The following is a 21,134-nucleotide window of genomic DNA, read 5'->3' on the forward strand; positions in this document are numbered from 1 at the left end:
TGTCATGGTTGTGCTCATCTCATGGCCACCTCTTCACCTCTTGGTCACCGGCATCTCAAGATCTGATGTCAGTCAACTGATTGATATCTCTGTTGAGTTCCACTGCTGAGGCCCCACGACACAAGCCCACAGCTGGTCCCTGATGAGGATGGAGCAGATCCCAAGGGTTGGTGCCATATTCCCAGCACATGAACATGGGCTGGATTTGGTCTGCAAGGATCTCGACACTGTGCTGTGATCCCGTTATTAAAATTTTTAGAGATGCCTCTCCCTGAATTCAAGTCCAAATGAGACCATGCGCCAAAGTTAATAGTATGGATTTTATTTAACAGTAAATGAGAAAAAGAAAGAAAGAGAAAGAAATAGAAAAAGAGGGTGGAAAGAAAGAGAGTGACAAAAAATATCAGCATCCATGGACCCCAAAAGCATCCTGTTGGACCTGTTGCAAATGAGAGAGGAGAGATTAGACAAGTGTCTGCCTTTGTCCAGGTTTCTGGCAGCAGGCAGCAGCTTTATTGAAGCAGCCAGCACTGCAAAATCACTCTCGCTCTCAAGTTCTTAATAATGACCTAGTACAATTTGAATACAATTTAAAGGCCCACTACAATTTGAATTATTCATTTAGTAGACACAAGGGAAAAACCACACATGAGACTTTGAGAGGCTTACTACACAGATAAACTAAATTAGTAGGTTCATAAGACAACACTTGATAATAAAGGTACCTGTGTTACAGCTAGCAAAGAGTAGTAAGTATTAGGAGTCAATGTCTCTTACCAACAAGTGATAGTGGGGTGCAGAAGTCTCCTTCATCCCAGTCCTCAGCTGGGAAGTAACTGGATAATGACATCTCGATGTTGAAGAGAACTCTCCACACACTCAGAAAATCTGTTAAGAGATTTCTGTTTTTATGAAAATTGCTGCGCTCTTGTGCAAGGCCCAAAAAAATGTTCTCTGTGTGTGGCTTTCCTGGGGTGAGGGGTTTTACTACTGAGCAATTCTGTGTAACAGAGGATGGGTGTTCGCTGCTGCTGACCAGAGCTTACATCACACCCCCAAAATTGTCCTTCCCCCCTTGGCTGGGGGGAGGGCATGCAAGCCTGGCCTCAGCAGATGAGCCTGTGGGCCATGGTCTCCCCCACCCCAAACCCACCCAGAGCTGATTTTAAGGACAGCTGCCGGGTTTGGCTTTCTGGGGGATAAAAGCCAGGGAATCTCAGAAAAACGGAAAGCTGGACAAGACAAACGCAGGTCTGAACCAATGTGGTTAATCAAGCGTTCTCCCTTTATTCAAGATAAGATGGTAGTTTATATAAGCTTCTAGATAGTTTACAAAAACAAAGACACTCTGATTGGTAGGCTAACATTGTTTACCTTTTCCTTAAAACGGCCTACACCTTACACTACAAAACCTATACTAATTCACACCCAGAGAACCCAGTGGTCCCCATCACACCTTAAGACTATTTCTATCTGCGCCACAAGCTCTGAATTTCTAACTGTGTCAGAGGCTTGAAGGCCCACAAGGCCCAAATCTGAGGCCTAGACTGGAGTAGCTCAAATCTCATAACTCATGTCCTCTTTCTCTCAAAAATGCTGCAACAGGGGATATTCCCTTTTCCCTCAGCCTTGTCTGCTTCTCTCTAGGCCTGAGATAATTGAACAACAGTGTCACCTTGATCTATCTCAGGTTCCCTTAGGGGGCTTAAGTCACAGCCCAAAGTTCTCCTCAGGAGGCATCCTCAGGGAGGGGTGGGTTTCAGTGGTCGTAGCTTCTTTATACACTTTTGCCATAATGGTCAAAACTCCCTCCTAACGATGTTTAAGCCATAAGTAACATTTCAGTCTCTGACACACCAACACTATGAAGTATCTCGGACCTGTCCCTGACCCCAGCAAGACAGGTGGGAACTGCCTGGAGAGGTTGTGGTTTCCTGCCCCCTCCTTGGAGCTGCTCCGGGCCAGGTGGGACAGAGTTTGGAACAATCCCGGGACGTGCCTGCACTCGGCCACCACTGCAGCCCCATGGGTTTTATTGGCTGATGCTGCCGGGGGCGCTGCACCCGCGGGCACGGGGAGTCCTGGGTGGGATCGTGATGGTGTCAGCGTTCAGGAACACACATAATCACGGGATATGGTTATATGCAGGTGCTTCTATTAAGAGCTCTGGGAGTCGGGGTACAACCCCAAATCTGACTCCGACATGGCTTTCGAGCTGAACGTATTTTGTATTCTATCGTTATATAACTTACACATTAATTACTAAACTTACATTGTTCTATTGTATACATTGACATGAGTTTATCGTGATCTTTCTTAGGTCCATGACCACAGTTTCACATGATTATTCTTTCTGATTAAACAGTAATTATATTTAATTACTAAACAATCGTCACATCTAACAATTATATCAATTATCATGTACTAGCTACATAGTGCAGTACTAGTTCTTCATGTGCTAAAGGTAGGTGTTTTTTTTTTATTTTTCCAGGGCCTACTAAGCTTATTTTTCCTGTTAACCCTAAATCCCCATGATTTTAAAACCCTTTTACTATCATTTTCCCCCCTTTGAAAGTATTTTCACTTCATCATAAGTGCAAATACTTTCACTTGATACAGTCTTTAGTTTTTAAGTTTATATATGATGTTCTTCAAATCCAGGATTGACGTGAACGTTGTCATGGACTGGAGGATCAGAGGATGATGGGTGTGGATCCCGTGTCAGTGCCTTGATTATTTTCCAGTTCCAGGATGTCCTCTTCCGTATTTCTCCTTTTAGGACACTGTAGACTAACCAAATTACTAAGAACACAATTAATAGGATTATTACACTCTCAATGACAGAATTAATCCATGAACTCACATTCCACCCTAACCCTTTAAAGACTTTGTCTAACCAGCTCGTAGTCAAATCTTTCTGCTCTTCTTGTACTTCATGCTCTATTTGTTTTAACTGACTGATGTCATATTCTACACCTGCAGTTACATTTGGGATGTGGATTCAGCATATTGGTAAAGCCTGTGGCCACTGCAGTTTGGCTTCTTGACATATTTTACTGATCTGCCTTTTTAGTGTTTGATTCATCCTCTCCACCTGTCCACTTGACTGGGGTCTCCATGGTGTGTGGAGGTCCCAAGTTATTCCCAGAAACCTACTTACTTCTTTTACCACCGTGGCTATGAAATGGGGTCCCCTATCTGATGATATCCCTAGAGCACCCCGAATCTGGGAATGATTTCTTGTAGTAACCACTTAACTGTTTCTTTTGCTTGGTTCGTGCGACAGGGAAGGGTTTCTGGCCATCCAGAAAATGTATCAACCCCTACTAATAAATATTTGTATCCTCGAGTTCTTGGTAATTCTACAAAATCTGCCTGCCAGTAATCTCCTGGTTCTATCCCTACCCAAACCCTTCCTAGTTGTGCCTGTTGTCTAGCCACTGGTTATTTTTCAAGCAAACCTCACACTTTGACATTATTGATTTTGCCATTGTTAACATTCGTACTGAGACCAAATAACGTTTTAGAAATTTTACCAATGCCTCTGCACCCCAATGACATTCGTTATGTTTAATTTGTAGAACCTCTCTCATTACCAAGGGGGGTACCACTATCTGTCCATGTGCAGTTACATACCACCCTTCTGGATTCTTCTGTGCATTCAGTAAATGTCCCAGTTTCTCATCTTCTGCTGAATATTTTGGCTGTGGAGGTAAATTGAATTGAGATACATTAAGTTTTAAAGGGACCAATGCTATTGTTGTTTGCACCTTTCAAGCAGCCTGTTGAGCTGTCCAATCTGCCTTTCGATTTCCCTCACAAATTTTGGAGTTTCCTGATTGATGTGCTTTACAGTGCATAATTACCACTTGTTCAGTTTTTGTACTGCTCTTATCAGCTGCAGAACTGCATCTTGGTGTTTAATATGCACCCCTTGAGATGAAAACAGGCCCCGTTCTTTCCATAGGGCCCCATGCACATGCACTACTCCAAATGCATATTTTGAATCAGTCCATATGTTCACCTTTTTCCCTTCACTTAATTCTAGTGTTCTGGTTAAAGCAACGACTTCTGCCTTCTGGGTGGATGTATTTGGTGGCAATGCTCTTGCCTCTACCACTGCACTGATTGTTGTTACTGCATATCCAGCGTGTCTGATTCCGTTCTCCATGCAACTGCTTCCATCTGTGAACAACTCCCAGTCTGGCTGTTCTAGGGGAACATCTTTCAGATCTGCTCTAGCTGCACAGGTGTGTTCTATTACTTCCATGCAGTCGTGTTCCAATGGGCTTTCTTCAGATGTTCTACCTAGGAACAAGGTTGGGTTCGAAAGGTTAGTTGTTTTTAATGTTACATCATCTTGCTCCGTTAAGATTACCTGGAATTTAATCTCTCACTGAGAGCATCCGTTCTTTGTGATGCATGTGAGGTCACACACTGATTTTGCAGGTGAGATTGCAGAGCAGAACCGAAAAGCAGACTCCCTTGCTGCACCAGCTGAAAAAGCACGTCTCCCTGATGTTTTCCAACAGGCAAAGCTGAGTCACCAGCACTACCATCAGAATGTGCCAGGTTTGATTTGACAGTTCCAGCTAACATGGAGTCAGGCTCGAGTCATTGTGGCCAACTGTCCTAATTGTCAGCTCCAGGCTGTGCCATCGTTGGGCATGGGGGTAAACCCCAGAGGCCTTAGCAGCTGTGAGGTATGGCAGACAGACATCACACACATTCAGAGTTTTGGTCACCTTGAATGCGTTCATGTAAGCGTGGACACATTCTCAGGTGCAGTGTATGCCTCTGCCCATATAGGACAAAAGGCTGCACATGTCAAACAACACCTAGTGCAAGCATTTTCAGTATTGGGGGTGCCAAAAACGATCAAAACAGATAATGGCCCAGCATATATATCCAAGGAATTTCTGGAATTTCTCCAGCAGTGGGGAGTGGAACGTAAGACTGGCATTGCCCACTCCCCCGCAGGTCAAGCTGTAGTCGAGCGTGCACACCAGACGCTCAAACAGTTATTGAAGAAACAAAACAGTTCAGCTCCGTGGATGTCTCCACGAGAGAGGCTCTGTAAAGCCATATTTACCATCAGTTTTCTGAACTGTTCATTTGAAAACATGAGTCCACCTGTTGTACGTCACTTTAACAATGGCAACCAGTTCAAATGGTCTCAGCATCCCCTGGTCGTGATTAGGGATCCAGAAACTTGGGAAACCAAGGGTCCCTATGGACTTGTCACCTGGGGTCGTGGCTATGCGTGTGTAGCTACTCCCTCAGGCCCTCGGTGGATTCCCCAGAAGTGGGTGAAACCTTTTGTCCCCAAGAATCCAGGTCAGACAAAAGGGGACAGGAAGCAAGTAGCTGATGCTTCAAAGAGAAGACGCCGCCAGATGGAAGAAGAGGAATGTTCCCAAGCGTGAATTCCTTCCAGCAGAAACAGAAATTTTAATATGTTCTTAAAATGTCTGTTTTTCCCTTTTAGAGAAAACCTACCTCCCACTCAACCCTGTGATGAACCCCATGCAAGTTGTCATCCTGCGAATGCTGAAAAGAATGTTTAAGGGCTGGGGATTCATGGGGTGGTAGATATCTATTGTTAGATCAATTTTGTTACTCCTTGTTATTTTGTTCCCTGTAACCTTGGCGTTTGGGATCCTGCATCACTTGCTTTTCAAAGCTATCAAGGGTCTCATACCTTCTACCTGAGAAGTCAACCACATAGAGTTGGCTAACCTGAGGAGGCCTGACTACGCCACCAACTGTAGGTGGTGGGAAACCCATACTGAGGGTTGGATTGAGCCCAGTGAATTCCTGCAACCTTGTTTAACAAAGATCCTGCCCCCTTCCCCAGGACCCTGTGACTCTGATCAAGATAGCCCTGAATCCCTCCTTTCTGCCCCAACGGGGCTGGCGGAGAGCCAGGGAAGCCCACCCTGTCCAAAGTCTATATAGACCCCTGACATTTCCTGTTCGTCCTCTTTTGCCCTGCTCTCCCCCAAGTACATCACAGAATAAAGAGAGCTGAACCAACTTATCTTGGGGTAAGAGCCTCTTTTGGAAATCTTTGCCATCTCCTGTTATTCCTCCCCTCACAGCCTCTGATCTCTGAGCTAGCCTGATTATTCGGGGGGCTGTGTGAGGGGGGAAACCACACATCCGGACATCCGTAATGCTTTGCTTTTAATTGTCCTTTACTGTCCTAACTCTGATTGTCCAAATTCTTATTGCTCTAATTTTATTACTACTTTTATATCTATTTTATTGCTATTAAACTTTTAAAACTTTAAAACAAGTGATTGGCGCTTTTCACACACCTGAGATGGCACTCCCATTCCAGGATGCCCTGGACAATGTTGTGGCTGCTCCTTATCACCAGGGGGATCTTCACTCCCTTACAATTCTTCAGTCTCAAAGATGGGTGCATTTATAAATGATTCGATGGGTGAGGGGCTTTGGGAGTGTGGGAATTTTGGATAAATTAGAGATGGCACTTCTGAGTTGTTTTAGGTGGTGTGATTTATTTTTCTTAGCTTCTGCATAGGCAGGGAGGGTGAGTTCGGCTCACATCTTTACTGCATGGCTCAGAAAGTCACAAGACCTTTAGTTGCAAGACCTTTTAAGGATTTATTAACTAATAAAACACTGCTAACAAGGTTATTTATGCTTTTGACTTAATCTTTAAATATTTCTTCTTACGGGCGCATGCTACAATGTAAGCTTTCTTAGTTAACCATGTTATGACACACAAACTTACAGTACTACATTTTAAACTTCTTCTTCCTTTGTAACTACTTTTATTTTTCCTATATCTTAAACTCCAAAACTCTAAACTTTCTTCTACTTAGCTTAACATGTCTCTGCTTTAAAAAGTAAATCTACATTCTTGATTCTAGCACCTAAGTTTGGAAGCCTTTTCCAAGGTCTCAAATCAAATACTGTGTCTAATTCTAAGCTTTGTCTTACAGGTCCAAAGTTCTGAGAGTTCCCTGCATTTTGGATTCCAATAAGTAGGAGTGGGTGTTAATGCCTTCAAAATGTGTTTTAATGTCTCTACCAACCCCATGCCAACTTCTTACAGAACCCTCCTGACCTTTAGGGTAAGGGACAAATGGGTCTGCACGAAGTCCATCGCAGAACCCAGACAGCCTGGACTTCCGAACACTGGGGGAAAATGGTGACACATGTCCAAGGGGGGATGTGTGGTAGGTGGTCTGGGAAAGCTGCACCTTCCTGTTCCTCAGCCAGTGGGGAAAGGAAGAGGGCAACATAAGGGAGTTTAGGATTAAAGGAGGCTGTGTCCTCCAAAACCGAGAGTCCTCACAGGCATGTGCCCCAGTCGACTCTCTCCCTTTTGTTATAGATGCATATTATATGATTGGCTTTTCACAAATATTAAAATGAATACTACATGTGTTACATTGGAAAGTTATGTAGTATTAAATTTTTTGTAGTGCTGTATTGATCCTTTTAAGTAGTGTGGTAAATATAGTTTCAGCCTATAGCATAATATTAAAATAGAAACTATGTGATGTAAGATACATTTTGCAACTGGCTCAAGGAATGGATAAGATAATCAAGAAATTCTTTACATACAGATTACAGCAACAAGACACCAAAATTCAGAAAGAAGAATTATTACCTCCTTATCAGGAAGAACCAGACTTTTTCCAGACTTCCAGGAGCCAAGAAATTGATTTACAAGATTAGGGGGGAAGTTGACAATAACCAGAAAACACCCCTTGTTTGAAAAGAAGTTTTGAATCATGAATGAATATATGAATATGCAACAGGCTATAGCTTTTAAGGGTTAATCTTTTGTTAGCAAGGTGTGTTTTTGTGGCTTAGTACCCAAGAGCATCCAGACATCCGTAATGCTTTGCTTTTAATTGTCCTATATTGTCCTAACTCTGATTGTCCAAATTCTTATTGTCCTAATTTTTATTACTATTGTTATTACTATCTTATTGCTATTAAACTTCTAAAATTTTAACACAAGTGAATGGCGTTTTTCACACTTTTTTAGAATAATGTTGCAGGACTCCTCTGTCTCCTTTGTGGACACTGGCTTCTCTTAGTGTGGCTTCTCCGCACAAGTCTCTGGCATTAATAATTACAGCCTGTTTAAGCTTTTCCTCAGCTAGCCCTTCTCCATTCCAGGTTATTCCTGGGTCCTAAACTACCACTGCTGAGCTGTTGCAACCAGAATTTCCCCTTCAGGTGTCCTGGCACACCCTGCTGCTGAGGCCTGAAAGATAGGCTGGAAATTAATCCCCACAGACAGATATCTATAGAGCAGGTATTTGTTTATTGCAGTGCCGGTGGTGAGGGGGGATTTCTCCTCCTAATTCACCCCCCTCTGTCACATGCTGTGGTGTATTTACACAGTAAGTATTGCTTAATATTGTTACAGATACATATTATAATATTGTCTTTTTGCAAATATTAAAATGGATTTTATATCTGTGATGTTAAAGTAACTTTGTTGTAAAGAAGTAGTTTTTATTTCTGCTGTTAATTAAGCGTAGACATAGTAGTGCAATAGCTGATGTAGTATGCTTGTGTTAAAGTGCCTGCTTGGATGGGATAACATCCAATGAACATGGGATGAGGACACCTGTACAGATCTGCCAACCATCAGCACTCACCCTCTGAAGGCAGTGTGAACCAAGGCCCAGACTGAAAGCGATAAGGAGAATGAGCCAAAACCCCAGCCAATAAACACACATGCTCTGAAAAGCCAGACCCAAGGAGGGGCCATGTAAAATAGCTCCTGGGATATGTAAACTAGTTTATGGATATGCATAAGGGTCTATGAGTATGCAACAGGCTGATGAAACTGAAAAGGTATTCAAGGGGTGTCCCCAAAGGTAACAGTGTTCTTTGGTTCAGTGCCAAGATGCACCTGACCTAATAAGCTTTGCTCTGTGGTCCTTGTCTCTCTATTGTCCTTTACTAAACTTCTTAAATTTTCACAGGAGAGTGAACGTGTTTTTCACAGTATCCCTATGTCACTACAACATCATCATATACTTGCTGGAACTAATTAACATAGTATGAGCTCATGGTTATTACCTAGTTCTTCTGCACTGCCTTTGTGCCTCCCCAGTCCAGGGGTAGTCAGGGGTCTTTAATGAAGGCTTCCAAGGTCCTCTTTGCATCTGAACTTTTCAACTTTGTCTCCAGAGCATGCACAGTTATGATGTTCCCTGGTCTTTCTGATCTTAAATAGCTTAAATTCTTTGCTTTGTGGCTAATTGGCTTTGTCCTTGCCATGTTTTCATTAGTACTATACTTATTGATCTCTAAAGCTAACCACCTGGTGAGTTTTTTCTTCTTTTTTTCATCTATTCAGAATTAAGGAACTGGTGAACTATATACTAGCCATTACATCATATAAAAAGTTATTTATATCAGGTTATATAGGTACAAAAAGCTATGACTCAGGTTATATAGGTATCAGGTTATATAGGTAAAAAAAGCTATGATTCAGGTTATATATACAAAGTCATGATTTAGGTTGTATTGATACCAGGATATATAGATGTATCAGGTTATATTGACATCTTACAACTATAGCTATATAAGCAGCTTGTAATTTTGGTCTAAGTTACAGGCATCAACACCCAGATCTTGTCCCCAGCACTGTGAGCAGCACCCAGCTGAGAGCTGGTCCTGGCAGGCAGCAGAGTCCCTGAAGCACAGGGATCCTATGTTGCCCTGTTCTTTTCAAAGTTTTAAAGTTCTTTTATAAGTTTTCTATGCCTTCTAATGTTTACATATTTCTACTGGAGTTTTCACGCACTGTTCATGTAAATAATGATTGTTTTACATTTTTCTTTGTGGGAAGAGAGAACTGATGGACTGTTGGTTTGACCAGTGTGGTTGGAGAGGTGGCAATTTCTTCCGCCAATCCACTGTCACTTTTGGAATTGTATATATTGCGAGGTCAGAAATAAAACTTCCTCTTTTCCTTCCTTTTGCTCTTTTGATCTTATTGTAAGTGCGTAAGTTATTTCAGGTCGTAGTAGGACAATCCTACTCTACAGGACACTCCTGAGCACCCCTGGCGGCACAGTTATTCCATATTGCCCACCAACTGATTTATTAAAAAAATATGGATATTGATCTAGTATCGATATCCAACTGTGACGGACAAAAACTCTCTAACAGTTTAAAGTTAGAAAGTGTATGTTTATTCGACGCCGGGCAGCGTGCGGGATAGCTCCCAAATACACACCGCCCCTTCCAGGTGATTACAGAGTCTTTTTATCCATACAAGTATTGAATATACAAAATACAATTGCATATTCATAATTTTGGTACATCCCATTCCCCGCTTCGTATGCTAATCACTCCAAAAGCTATTAAGCATGCGTAGTTTGTCCCTTGAAATGGGTCGGTGGTCCCTTTCATGGGGAGGGGTCCCAAAATGAGGAAGTAAATGAAGTCTTCCTCGTTCTGACCTTTCTACCTTTTCAATGCGGGTATGACAAATGAACTCTTGGTAGAACTCCCATTCCTTGTCTTCAATTGGTTTCAGAACAGAGGAGGCCCACAATTGTCTTATGTTCCTAAAAGCTATTTATCAGTTTCTATATTCTTCATTATAAACCCAGCTAACCAAACATTGTGCTGACAAGCAATTAATTATTAATTAATTATTAATTAACTTCATCAAGGCCTACTCATTTATTATTCTTATTTTAATTAACTCTAGTAAGGCTTATTTCTAACTAAAATCTTAGCTCCTCAAAATCTCTAAATGCCTTAAAGTTTACGTTTCACAACAGCCCCGAGCTCACTGATCCCACCGGCTGCGGCTGTGCCAGCTTTAGGAGATGCCTCCAGGCCTGCCGGCACCACAGACTCCCCGCGCCCCGAGGGCAAAGGCTCGTCCTCCCCTGAGCTCTCCGGGCCTTGCCTTTCTCCGCTGCGGCTCCTTCCGGAGCTCCCAAGGCTCCAGCGCCCGGCACACAGCATCCCATCCCGACTTTCTGGGTGAGCCATTCACAACACGGTGGGTCACAGGAGAACTGTGCTCCCCCAGTTATTCCCTGTGCAGGCGAGACCCCCACCCCCCTTCCCCGCCGGACCCCCCGTTCCCCTCAGACCTCTCCCGCTCTCCCCGCCACGGCGAAAGTCCCGCTGGGTCCCCCCGGCCGGCGACCACGGCGACATCCCCAACCCGCCCGGCCCCTCAGGCAGCCCCGGGACCTCTTTGGTGTCCACAGGCGGCGAGGAAGCCCCGCTGGCCCCGCGATGGCCCCGCGATGGTCCCGCTGCCCCGCGGCCGCCGCTCCGTCCGGCCGGGCTGAGCGCCCCGCGCGCTCCGCTAGGCGGCGCCCCCGCGCTGAGGGGCCGCTGCGCTTCCCGCCCTCAGCGCCCGCCCTCAGCGGCTGCCGGCGCTGCGGCCCGCCCGCGCTTTTCACCGGGGCCATGGAGAAGGAAAACCGCTTTAAATTGTTCATGCCGCCACGCCTCAGCGCTGGGCAGGTGTCTGCGGGTAGATCCCAGGTGAGCGCTCGACCGCGGGGTCGCTGAGGGTGGCCCACACCCCGGCCGCCCCCTCGTGCTGTGGCGCTCTGTAGGCCGTGGCTGAGGAGGGGTCGGGGGGAAGCGGAGGGGCCCTTCCCCAGGGACACGGGGACAGTGCAGTGCCCGGGGAGTGTTCGGCAGAGCCCCGAGCAGCAGCAAACCCCCACACACACCTGCCCCTGCATGTGGCAGGGCGGCTCCTGCGCTGGACTCCTTTCTGTGCATATGTCCAGACCGGTGCCGGGGGAACCGGTTTGAATTTCAAAGATTTTTGTTGTTATTTTCTATCAAAACTGAATGGAATAATCTTCTCGAGCATCTGCTCAGTGTTGTAAATCCGCATCGGATATGGGTAATTTAGCACAGAGAGCCCCACTCAGATGCTCACGCTGGCGTTGATGATTTGGTCTTGCCAGATCAAGTGTGCAGTGAAAATGTTCTGTCTCCACACTGAGTTATGGGAATTTAACATGTTATTTTTTAATGTCGAAGCTCCTTATGAAATATGTTGAGATTCAGACGGGATATTCTGACAGCAGATTGAAAGCTATTGACAGGATGAACTTTTGTGATTTAAAAACCTTGTAAAAGGGTATTTTCATGCTGAAACATAACCAGATTTGGTTTAGAACTGCCCTTGGAAGTAAAGCAAAAAAGAAATATCAACTACTGGTCTTCAAAAAAGTAATTTGTCTCCTTGAGTCCTTTACATGCGCCGGTGCCCAGTCAGGAGCCGCTGGGTTCCCTGCATTGAAAGCTTCCCCTTTGGCCACAGTCTATAAAGCAAACTGCAGGAGATAAACAGTTCGGTAAAGCACTGTGAAGTAAGAAGCAAGCGAGTTCCAAAGCCATTACCAATACCTTGGGCTTTGAAAATTGTAGGCAGCTGTTTTATTAATGAAAAATTCTATTTTTATAAATATATAGATTCTATTTTCATTCATATTTTATTATTTTCTATCATCTGTATGGATTTTTTTCCTGGATTTTATAATTCTTCTTTACAAATCTACCCATAAGAAACTAATTTTTAAATTTGTGCAGGGTTTTAACAAATGCTCAGATGATGATTTTAAGTTGCCATTTGACATGTCGAACCGTGGCGAAATCACTGATTCAGGTAGGATTAAAATATTTGCCATGCACAAATATTAGATATTAGATTTTTATATAATGTCAAGTTTTTAAATTTTCATGAGTAGTCTAACAGTTTCATATTTGTAACTGTTAAGTACAGTTTCACTGTTGCTTTTTTTAGAAATACATTGATCAAAATCTCTTCAATTTTCAGATACAATTTCACAGCAAGTAAAACTTTGCTCTGAAGTTGATGAAGAGGTCAGCTAAGTATCAACTCTGCATATCTAATTCCTTGGGGTGTTTTGAATTTGTTCCCAGTCAGTGCCTAATGCATTATTCAGTAGATATTTCGGGGCTAAAGGAAGTAGTCAAAAGGGAATAATGTTTTCTGTCTCTTGTTTAAAGCTGAGTCACTTAGAGGAGATATTTCTGATTTAGTGAACATGCCTGGAGACAAATCTTTAAAAATTAAGGTGACTGCAATGTTGTTGTTGTTTTTTCTTTGTTTGAAGTGCCTATGAAATCTATGAGCTTTAATTAGAGTAAGATTTAAACCCTTAAGTATCCTTGAGGAACTGGTTCTGAATATTCTGTTGAGTGGCAGAAAGGTTGAAGTCAGAGTGTTCTTTGGAAAACTGAAGTAGATTATCCCAGTTGCATTGTCTGGCTTTATTTTATCTGTAAAACAATGAATTTAGTGATTTCCTTAAGCAATGGATTCTTTTCACAGCGTCTTTACGAGCATATTTCTGCTTTAGCATAACTCAGTAAAGCGAATTTTTTTTGCAATAGCTTCTGTACTTTGCAGCTACAAAATGCTGTTTGCTACACAAAATAAGCCACATTTCTTGCGCTCTCCCTGCTGATTTTCATATCCCTGAGGACTAGACTTTTTTAGTTCTAGCAGCTTTTAAAGTACCATCAGGACTGTAACAATACTGTGATGCAGCCAAAACAAGGAGGGTGTTTGGGGGTGTTGTATGTGAACCCCATGGCCCTTTCCTGCCTCAACCACTGACCCAGTGCTGCTTGTAGGACACTTTCGGTGTCCTAAGGGCACAAGGGTGCTGTTTTTTCTTCCTGCTCTGTGAGTTCGTTAATGGCAATATCACAGGTACTCTTGGGCAAAGTCTCTGAAGCTGCTTTTACTTAACTCAGCAGTGTCTGTCAGGAGAGGAAAGAAATGGTGTGAAGAACCTACTAGAAGGAATTTCAGCTTCACTGGCAATTCTAGCAAAAGTTTTATTTGTTTTGGTGGACTGCAGTTATCCATGTCTTTAAGACCATCTATTTGGTAATGTCTGAAGGCGGTTTGGGGTATTTAATTGTATTTGTTTCTCCTATGTGCTCTGTAATGTGTTTTGATACATACAGAGAGGATGCACAAAGATTTAAACTTTGGCTCCTGATCATATATAAGCTTACATCACCATCTGTGGAAAAATATTACTCTTGTGATGTTTCTAAGAGATAAATATGTTATCTACAACAATATTAATTAGATAGTATTTGAGATTAAATTGTGGAACCCGTTTTAATAGAATACAGAAACAATGAATGAATTGTTCTCAAAACTCTACAAAGAGGCTGAGAAGATCAAGCAGTGGAAACTGACTGTGGAATCAGAACTAGACGAAAAAGAAAGAAAACTCCAAGAAGATAAAAAGATTATTGAGGCACAGAATAAAACCATTCAAGAACTGCAGGCCAGTATTGTATAGTACATATTGAATAAATAAAGTTAAGTGCTTCCTGAATTAGTATGACAATATCGTTGATGCAATTAAATATTAAAGATTGTTGCAGTTTGGTTTTTGCCTTGAGAAAATGATTATTTTGAGAAGGTGCATACACTTTTCCTGTGTGAGCGTGTGTATGAAGACTATACCTGTAAGTGTCTCAGGTGCTGGTAAATTATTGTTCATTAATTATTACATCTTTCATGCAAAGGATGACTCAGCATGTAATACCAGATGAAACAGACTACGGTCTACTGATGCCCAAAATTACTTTTTCATGAGGGATTTGAGAAGTCGAAGTGCATTTCTAATATATTTTTCAATAACAGTGTCTTTTTGCATTTGTTCCCTATGAAATTAGTTTGAAAATGAAAAACTGCATTTGAAACTGGAAGATGAGATATGTGAGAATAAAGATCTCTTGAAAGAGTAAGTACTAGAACCAAGTATATACTTTTGTGGTGAAAATAATCGGTTTTCATGTAGGCAGTTTTATATAGCTGTTAAATTTTGAATGTCATTTACATTGCTACTCCTTGGGTACACAAAGTACTGTGCACTCCTGTGAAAACAAATGGTATTTTTCCCTCCTTTAGAGCTGCTGCTTCGAGGCATCTGTGTAATCTGCTCAGGGAAACCTGCACTCACTTCACAGAGAAGACCAGCAAATGTAAGTGCTTTTTTATCTTTTATTTATGGGAGTAAATATACTTCTAGCTTGCTCTAAATTCACAAAGAGAAGAAAGTTCTCGTGCTGTTCAGATAAATTCTCCAGTTGGGATCAACTGGATGTGGCTCCTAAAATGAGAAGTGAATTTTAAGTGGCTCACAAAATTAGAAGTGAAGGCACAGGTCTAACAGACGTATGGTTTGTAATGCTAAATCCAGAGGACTTTTGAAGCCAGTAAAATTGTTTGCTGAAAGGTTGCCAGCCTGGGGAGCTATCTGTGTGCCTAAACAGTGATACAGTTTTGAGGTGATGCCAACACCCCTGATTAGCCACTGACAGCTGTTGCTATTGGACAGGAAATGAGTACACAGAAGCTTGCTAAGTTCAAAAGAGAAAAATATCCAGTTTTATTCAAACATCTGGTATTTACAGAATTTCAAAGGTGACCATGGATTGGAGGATAAAATTACCACCTCTCCAACCACACTGGTCCAAAGATCGATCAATCATTTCTCTCCACCCACAGCGAAATATGTAAACTATTCTATTTATACATGAAATGGTGTGGGAACTCTGACTCTCAAATATGTAACCATTATCAGAAGGCTAAAGAAGTTTTATGAGAACTTTAAAACTTTCAAAAAGAGCTATAAAAGAAAATTTAACACTTTTAAAAATCAGGGCAGCAGACAGCCACTCCAGAGCAGGGCAGGTCTGAAGTCTCGTCAGCCCATTGGAGGCTTGCAGTCCCATCCAGATACTGTGAATATATTAAGACATATGAAGTGACACTTCATGCCTGCTTTTAGGAAGTAGAATTTACTCTAAATGGAGTAATTAAAACATTAAAAAATTCCCAGCACTCTGGAACAAATTTCCTGACCTGGCAGTTCCTGTTTTCAGTCATCACACATTTGTGGGGAAAAAGGGTCTTAACCTCAAGGTATAATGAGTAACTAGAATTCTTCTTGTGAAACTGAACAAGCCAAGACAGTTGGACAACTTAATGAAGTTTAAATTCTCCGGGTTTTAAAACATGTTCTTGATTGGGAATTATACTTCATATGCAATTTAGAGTTGTTATTATAATCATTAGAATTTTACTAACTTGATCCTGGATACTTAAGAAGTGTCTATGTCTTTTTAGCCTTAATTCTAGAAACACTTGTGTATAAATGTATTGTTCTTTTTTGATAGCTGTGTTTCTTACTGTTCTCTTTTTAATTGTTTTCTTAGGGAAAAATAGTGTCGGTTACAAAAGTGAAAGGAAAGAAGGAAAATATGGACATGGAGTGTTGTTGCAATTTTAAAATGACAGTTCTGCCGATGGGAAGAAATTCAGTGCTAAACCCTAGATTACAGTTTATCAAATACTATCAACAACATTAATACTATAATACTTAATATGGTTACATAAACTGATCCAGAATTACACTTTTCACAGAAAAAAATACATTGGGAAGGAAATTTAGAAGCTGAGTTTGCTTAATGTTTCAATGAAATACACATTTTCCGTAGATTCTGTAACTTTTGGCACCATGTTTCATAATGACTTATTTAATAAGAATGGAGTTGATAATTCCTTTTTTAATTCATTATGCTGATTAAGTATAATGACTTGGACAGCTGGGATTCTTTTTCTTGTACGTTCTTGCTTTGATAGATGAGCAGGAAAAAGAAGAAACAATGCAATTGTATGGGGAACTTCATCGCAACATAGAAGTAAGTGACCAAGCTTGATAAAAGGAATGTGGGTTATGTGCATTTGCTGAGTTACATGTTTATGTTGAGATGCTATTTGTGTCCATCATGTGTGTGTATCGTGTCATGTGTGATGCAGGGAGCTGGGTTTTCAAGCCCTTTTCAAGAATTATTTTTGTATTACATTAAACACATTCACTGGAGAGAGCGTAGCAGTGCATGGGGTGTAGATCCATGTGATCTGTGTGATATGTGCTTAGTGCTGGGTGACTGCCAGAGCTTATGTCTTTTCTTTGGGCTCTGTTTCACCTACTTGGTGGTTTCTCAGAATGGCTGAGGTTGGCAGCAACCCCTGGAGAAGTTTCCAGTATTGAAATTCAAATATTCAATTTTGTTTTTAGAGAATGACAGTGGCATTTGAAGAGCTTCGTGTGCAAGCGGAGAACGACAGATTGGAAATGAGTTTCAAATGTGAGAATTCTGTTTATTGAGCTGCTGGCTCAACAGTTTTGTACTTCATAGCTTTTATTCCACATGCAGTGTCAGGGCAGATAGATGTGAAGGGCTTGAATAGTGAGCAGGTCGCCCTGAGACACTGGGACCCTTCTTTTACTCATGCTGCCTGTGTTCACTGCCTGCCCCTTCTATTGTTGTTCCACTGGGCCAAATTTGGAACTTTGTTTTTCAAATAGTCACTCAAAGTCCAAGTTTTGTCTGTGAAGTACAGTCTAGAGATCAATACTTATTTCATGTAGTTTGTTTATTTAATTGATAATGCACTAGTGTTTAGCTACAGAAGCTTTAGCTAAACGCTCTCTCTCTATATGTATAGGCTACTGTTCCTGTTTCATTTTCACATGCTCTTTTCTGTTAGTTACTTGTAACAAACATGGAGTAATGGACTAATTCTGTAGAAAGCTGGCAAAAAAAGATACTTTGATTATAAATTCAAACATTGCCTCAACAATTACTGTTGGGAAATAAATTGTGCAGCTGTACAATTGCAAGCAATCTTAAACTGGAAGTTGTATTGAACTTGGAGTATATTTCAGCTAGAATGTTAACTATGGATATTACTGTGTCTCAAAAGTAAAAGAAGAAGCAGAAAAAGTGGACAAGTTTGAAAAAGAATGCAAACTGGAAGTGAGTCAAAAGGAAAAACAGGTTTGCTCAGTCTTACCATCTTATATGTAGAGCTTTATTTGTGACTAAAGGGGCAATGCAAGAGCCAAGTAGTGTTTCTGGGTATTAGTAAAAAAGATAAAATAACATCTGAAGCTTCATTTAAGTCAGATTCTGCTAAGTTTAGTGATGTTTCAGTACCTTTAGTCTACTGGAATTCATGGTTTGGATTTGAATTGGAGAACTTCTTTGTTTAGAGTAATGTGACTTGATCAATATTTGGCTAAGATTATATCTAGCCAAATATTATCTATCTATCTATCTATCTATCTATCTATCTATCTATCTATCTATCTATCTAATCTAACTTGAATGACAGACAGCAAAATGTCTGCTTGTCATAGCTGGGGTAGAAATGAAAATTAGTATCTGTCCTTTTCCCAGACTTCATTATGATATTTCTTGCATTTTGCTAGATTTCAGCTCTTATTACACAGAGTGATGAAAAAGATGGTGTAATAAAAGACATCAAGGCTCAGCTGCAGACATCACAAAATAAGATTGCTGACTTAATAGAAGCAAAATGTAAGAGTTCTGTCTGCTGTGTTTAAATGTAATTGTTTATAGAAGAATAGGAAACAGGGTCACAATAGTCTTACTCTGTTGCTGGTTGGCAGCAGAATTTTGAGGCCTTGAAGGCCTTTATTTTTGTTTGGAACAGAAGCTGCTCATGTGGGATCAGGACTGGCAGGGTAGTTTTTAGGGCAAGTGAAGCAGTGAGAGCTTTTGAAAATTGCAAGGGGAAAATATGTTGCTTCAGTTTTGCAAATTTACAGTCATGCAGATATCACTGAGGAAATTTACTTTTCAAAACTTTATTTTCAATATTTTTAAACCATCTGTATTCAATATATTTTATAGTATATGATGTCAGTACCATTGGTCTTTGTTAAATTCTTTAAATGTATGTAATTTTCCATTTTTAGCAACATTTTTTAGTAAATATCATATTTTTTAAAATATAAACATACATATTTTTTTGCTTAGTACATGAAGAAGAAATGTTAAAGGAATCCCAGGTCAGTCAGGAACATTTGAAGGCGGAGCTGGAAGAGGCTAAAATTTCATTGCAAAAGGCAGAGGTACACCTTGCTTACAGTTTTACAGTATAAATAGACTAGATGAGTATTTGCATAAATATAGATACTTTAGATATGAAACAGTTGTAGCTGTTTGTTGCAAAACATGTTTAGAAATTATATCATGTTTTGAAGGTTACTCAAAAGAACTTAGAAACCGAATTCCAGACTACAGTGAAAACATTAATTCAGGTTACCAGAGAAAAGGAAGAAAAGGAGGAAGAATGTAAAAAAATGAAGGCTTTGCTTGCAACCCTGACAGAGGAGTTTGAGACTTCTACTGCCAATTTGAAAAGCTTGCTGCAAAAAGAGCAAAATAGGTAAATTAAAGTTTAAATTGGAAGAGTGATCTTACAGGTTGCAGTCTATGACAAAACCAAAAACAATTTGAAATTAAGCTGAAATTTGGAGGTTTTTTTGAAACAGTGGTCTAAATGCAGAGAATGTAATGTATTTTTTTTATTTGTGATACTTGATACTGGTCTATAAAAAGTAAATGTTTGCCCCCTCCAACTTTCATAATTCTGTCTTTAAGAAATACAGATTTCTGTAAGTGTGTATTTGTTTGCTTTCATGTCTACTGTTGTGAAGTTGTAAAAGTGAAATTTGATATGAGGTGCAGGCAGATATATCATCTGCCTATTGAAAGGTAAATGTTCTTAAAGTGCTTGTGGCAAGACTTTGTCTTATTGTCCTTTAAATTTCAAATGCAATTCTTTGTACTATACATTTGGAGTTTTTTAATTACCATTTTCATAGATTAAAGAAATATGAAGATGATTCAAAGCTGCTTGCCTTGGAGCTCCAAAATAAATCTGCTGAACTGGGTAAGGCTTGTAGAAAGGCATAAAATGAGCCAGGCAGTAATAAAAATGTTTTCTGTTGTTTTCTGGAAATGGACTGTCACTAGTAGTTGGAGAAATGATTTTACAGTACCTGTACTTGTCAGGAATGCCTGAATTTATTTTTACTCAGCTGACTCCCTTTTCTTTGGGGGTCATTGGTACTGGCAACAGCCAAAGGGCAGTGCTGTGCAGAGCTTCAATAGTAAGACCATCCATGCATGAATTCTCATGGAAGTAATTTTGGTTTCCAGCTAAGATCAGTAGCACTGCAGGTGCCAGGAGTGACTTCTGTAGCTTGTAGCAGAGATAAAACCCTCCCATTAAGGTTCTGTAGAGCCTCTCCATGCTGGAGATCAATACTTGGAGAATACTCTAGTCTTACAGTCCATGGTTTATTTGAAGCCATAATTGTGGCAACATGATAGGCTCTAAATTTTATTTAAGGTAAATGATTAGTTTTTCTTCAGATACAGATTTGCTGATGTCTTTCTTAATCATTTTTCAAGTCTACATTTAGATTAAGTCATAAATCAGCTTTACAGTTTCTTAATCCAACAGATTTTGAGAACTGGGTATTGCAAATGAGTAAATGTTTTATACTGCCTGCTAAACATGAAAAGTTATTTCTGTTCCATTAATTTTACATTACATGTGCTGTAGAAGAGATGACTAAAGTAAAATGTGATAAAGAAGTGCAACTTGAAGAGCTGTCAGAAACTCTGGTAAATGTTCATTTTATTAATATCATGGCATTTGAAATTCCTTTTGCTTTGTAAGTATCTTAAATTCCATAAATAAACACTGTCTAGGCTACCTTAACATTTCTACTAAACTTTCTCACACAGTATTCCATTGTTTTCTTTGAAGAAGTTCTTTATTGCCACTGTTTTTCTTGTGCTTTGGTTTTTCTTGTCTCCCATGTTTTGGTTTTCCTTGTCAAGGTTTTTGGTTATTTCCTTCTTTGTTCATGCCCATTCAAATGCCATATAAAGTTTTCCCATTTTTTCTTATTTACCAGAAGGTAATTAGCTCTGGCCTCTGTGAATCCTACTGTACTGTGACACAGGCCCATTTTCTGTCATAGAAATCTAAGCTGTATGAAGTACACTCCCAATAGAGGTTTATTTTCATTATGATTTTGTATTTACAAGTCTAACAAGAAACTGTATCAGCTAAAGTTAAGGTAGTGTGGAATCAGGTGTGCATTTTACCATGTCTGCTTGTTGTTACAATCTGTGCATTGAGTGTTCTGAACTGGGTTTCACTAATTTTCTAAAATGGGCAAATTGGATGACTT

At 40.6% G+C, this 21,134-nt stretch overlaps 1 protein-coding gene and 1 long non-coding RNA gene across 11 annotated transcripts in view; one reads left to right on the forward strand and one right to left on the reverse strand.

Annotated features, from left to right (window-relative positions):
* Positions 1 to 11,286, reverse strand: LOC116807092 (uncharacterized). Its single transcript, XR_012052401.1, has 3 exons — positions 11,221 to 11,286; positions 778 to 888; positions 1 to 439 (listed from the first exon to the last, which is right to left on the reverse strand). It is a non-coding gene; the product is annotated as an uncharacterized lncRNA (long non-coding RNA).
* The window catches only part of SYCP1 (synaptonemal complex protein 1), a 22,357-nt gene continuing 11,894 nt past the window's right edge, over positions 10,672 to 21,134 (forward strand). For 2 of the 10 annotated variants that reach the window (XM_030261744.4, XM_041712315.2), the window contains exons 1-14: positions 10,673 to 11,520; positions 12,586 to 12,661; positions 12,833 to 12,879; positions 14,163 to 14,327; positions 14,722 to 14,789; positions 14,957 to 15,030; positions 16,694 to 16,752; positions 17,133 to 17,202; positions 17,822 to 17,895; positions 18,330 to 18,438; positions 18,901 to 18,995; positions 19,128 to 19,312; positions 19,752 to 19,819; positions 20,498 to 20,559. In XM_030261744.4, the coding sequence (XP_030117604.4) occupies positions 11,266 to 11,520; positions 12,586 to 12,661; positions 12,833 to 12,879; positions 14,163 to 14,327; positions 14,722 to 14,789; positions 14,957 to 15,030; positions 16,694 to 16,752; positions 17,133 to 17,202; positions 17,822 to 17,895; positions 18,330 to 18,438; positions 18,901 to 18,995; positions 19,128 to 19,312; positions 19,752 to 19,819; positions 20,498 to 20,559 (1,407 nt within the window). In that variant the 5' untranslated portion in view covers positions 10,673 to 11,265. The other 8 variants (XM_041712312.2, XM_030261745.4, XM_030261747.4 and 5 more) reach the window with 8 other exon arrangements.

The sequence above is a fragment of the Taeniopygia guttata genome, chromosome 32, assembly GCF_048771995.1.
Source record: "Taeniopygia guttata chromosome 32, bTaeGut7.mat, whole genome shotgun sequence".
Lineage (NCBI taxonomy): Eukaryota > Metazoa > Chordata > Aves > Passeriformes > Estrildidae > Taeniopygia > Taeniopygia guttata.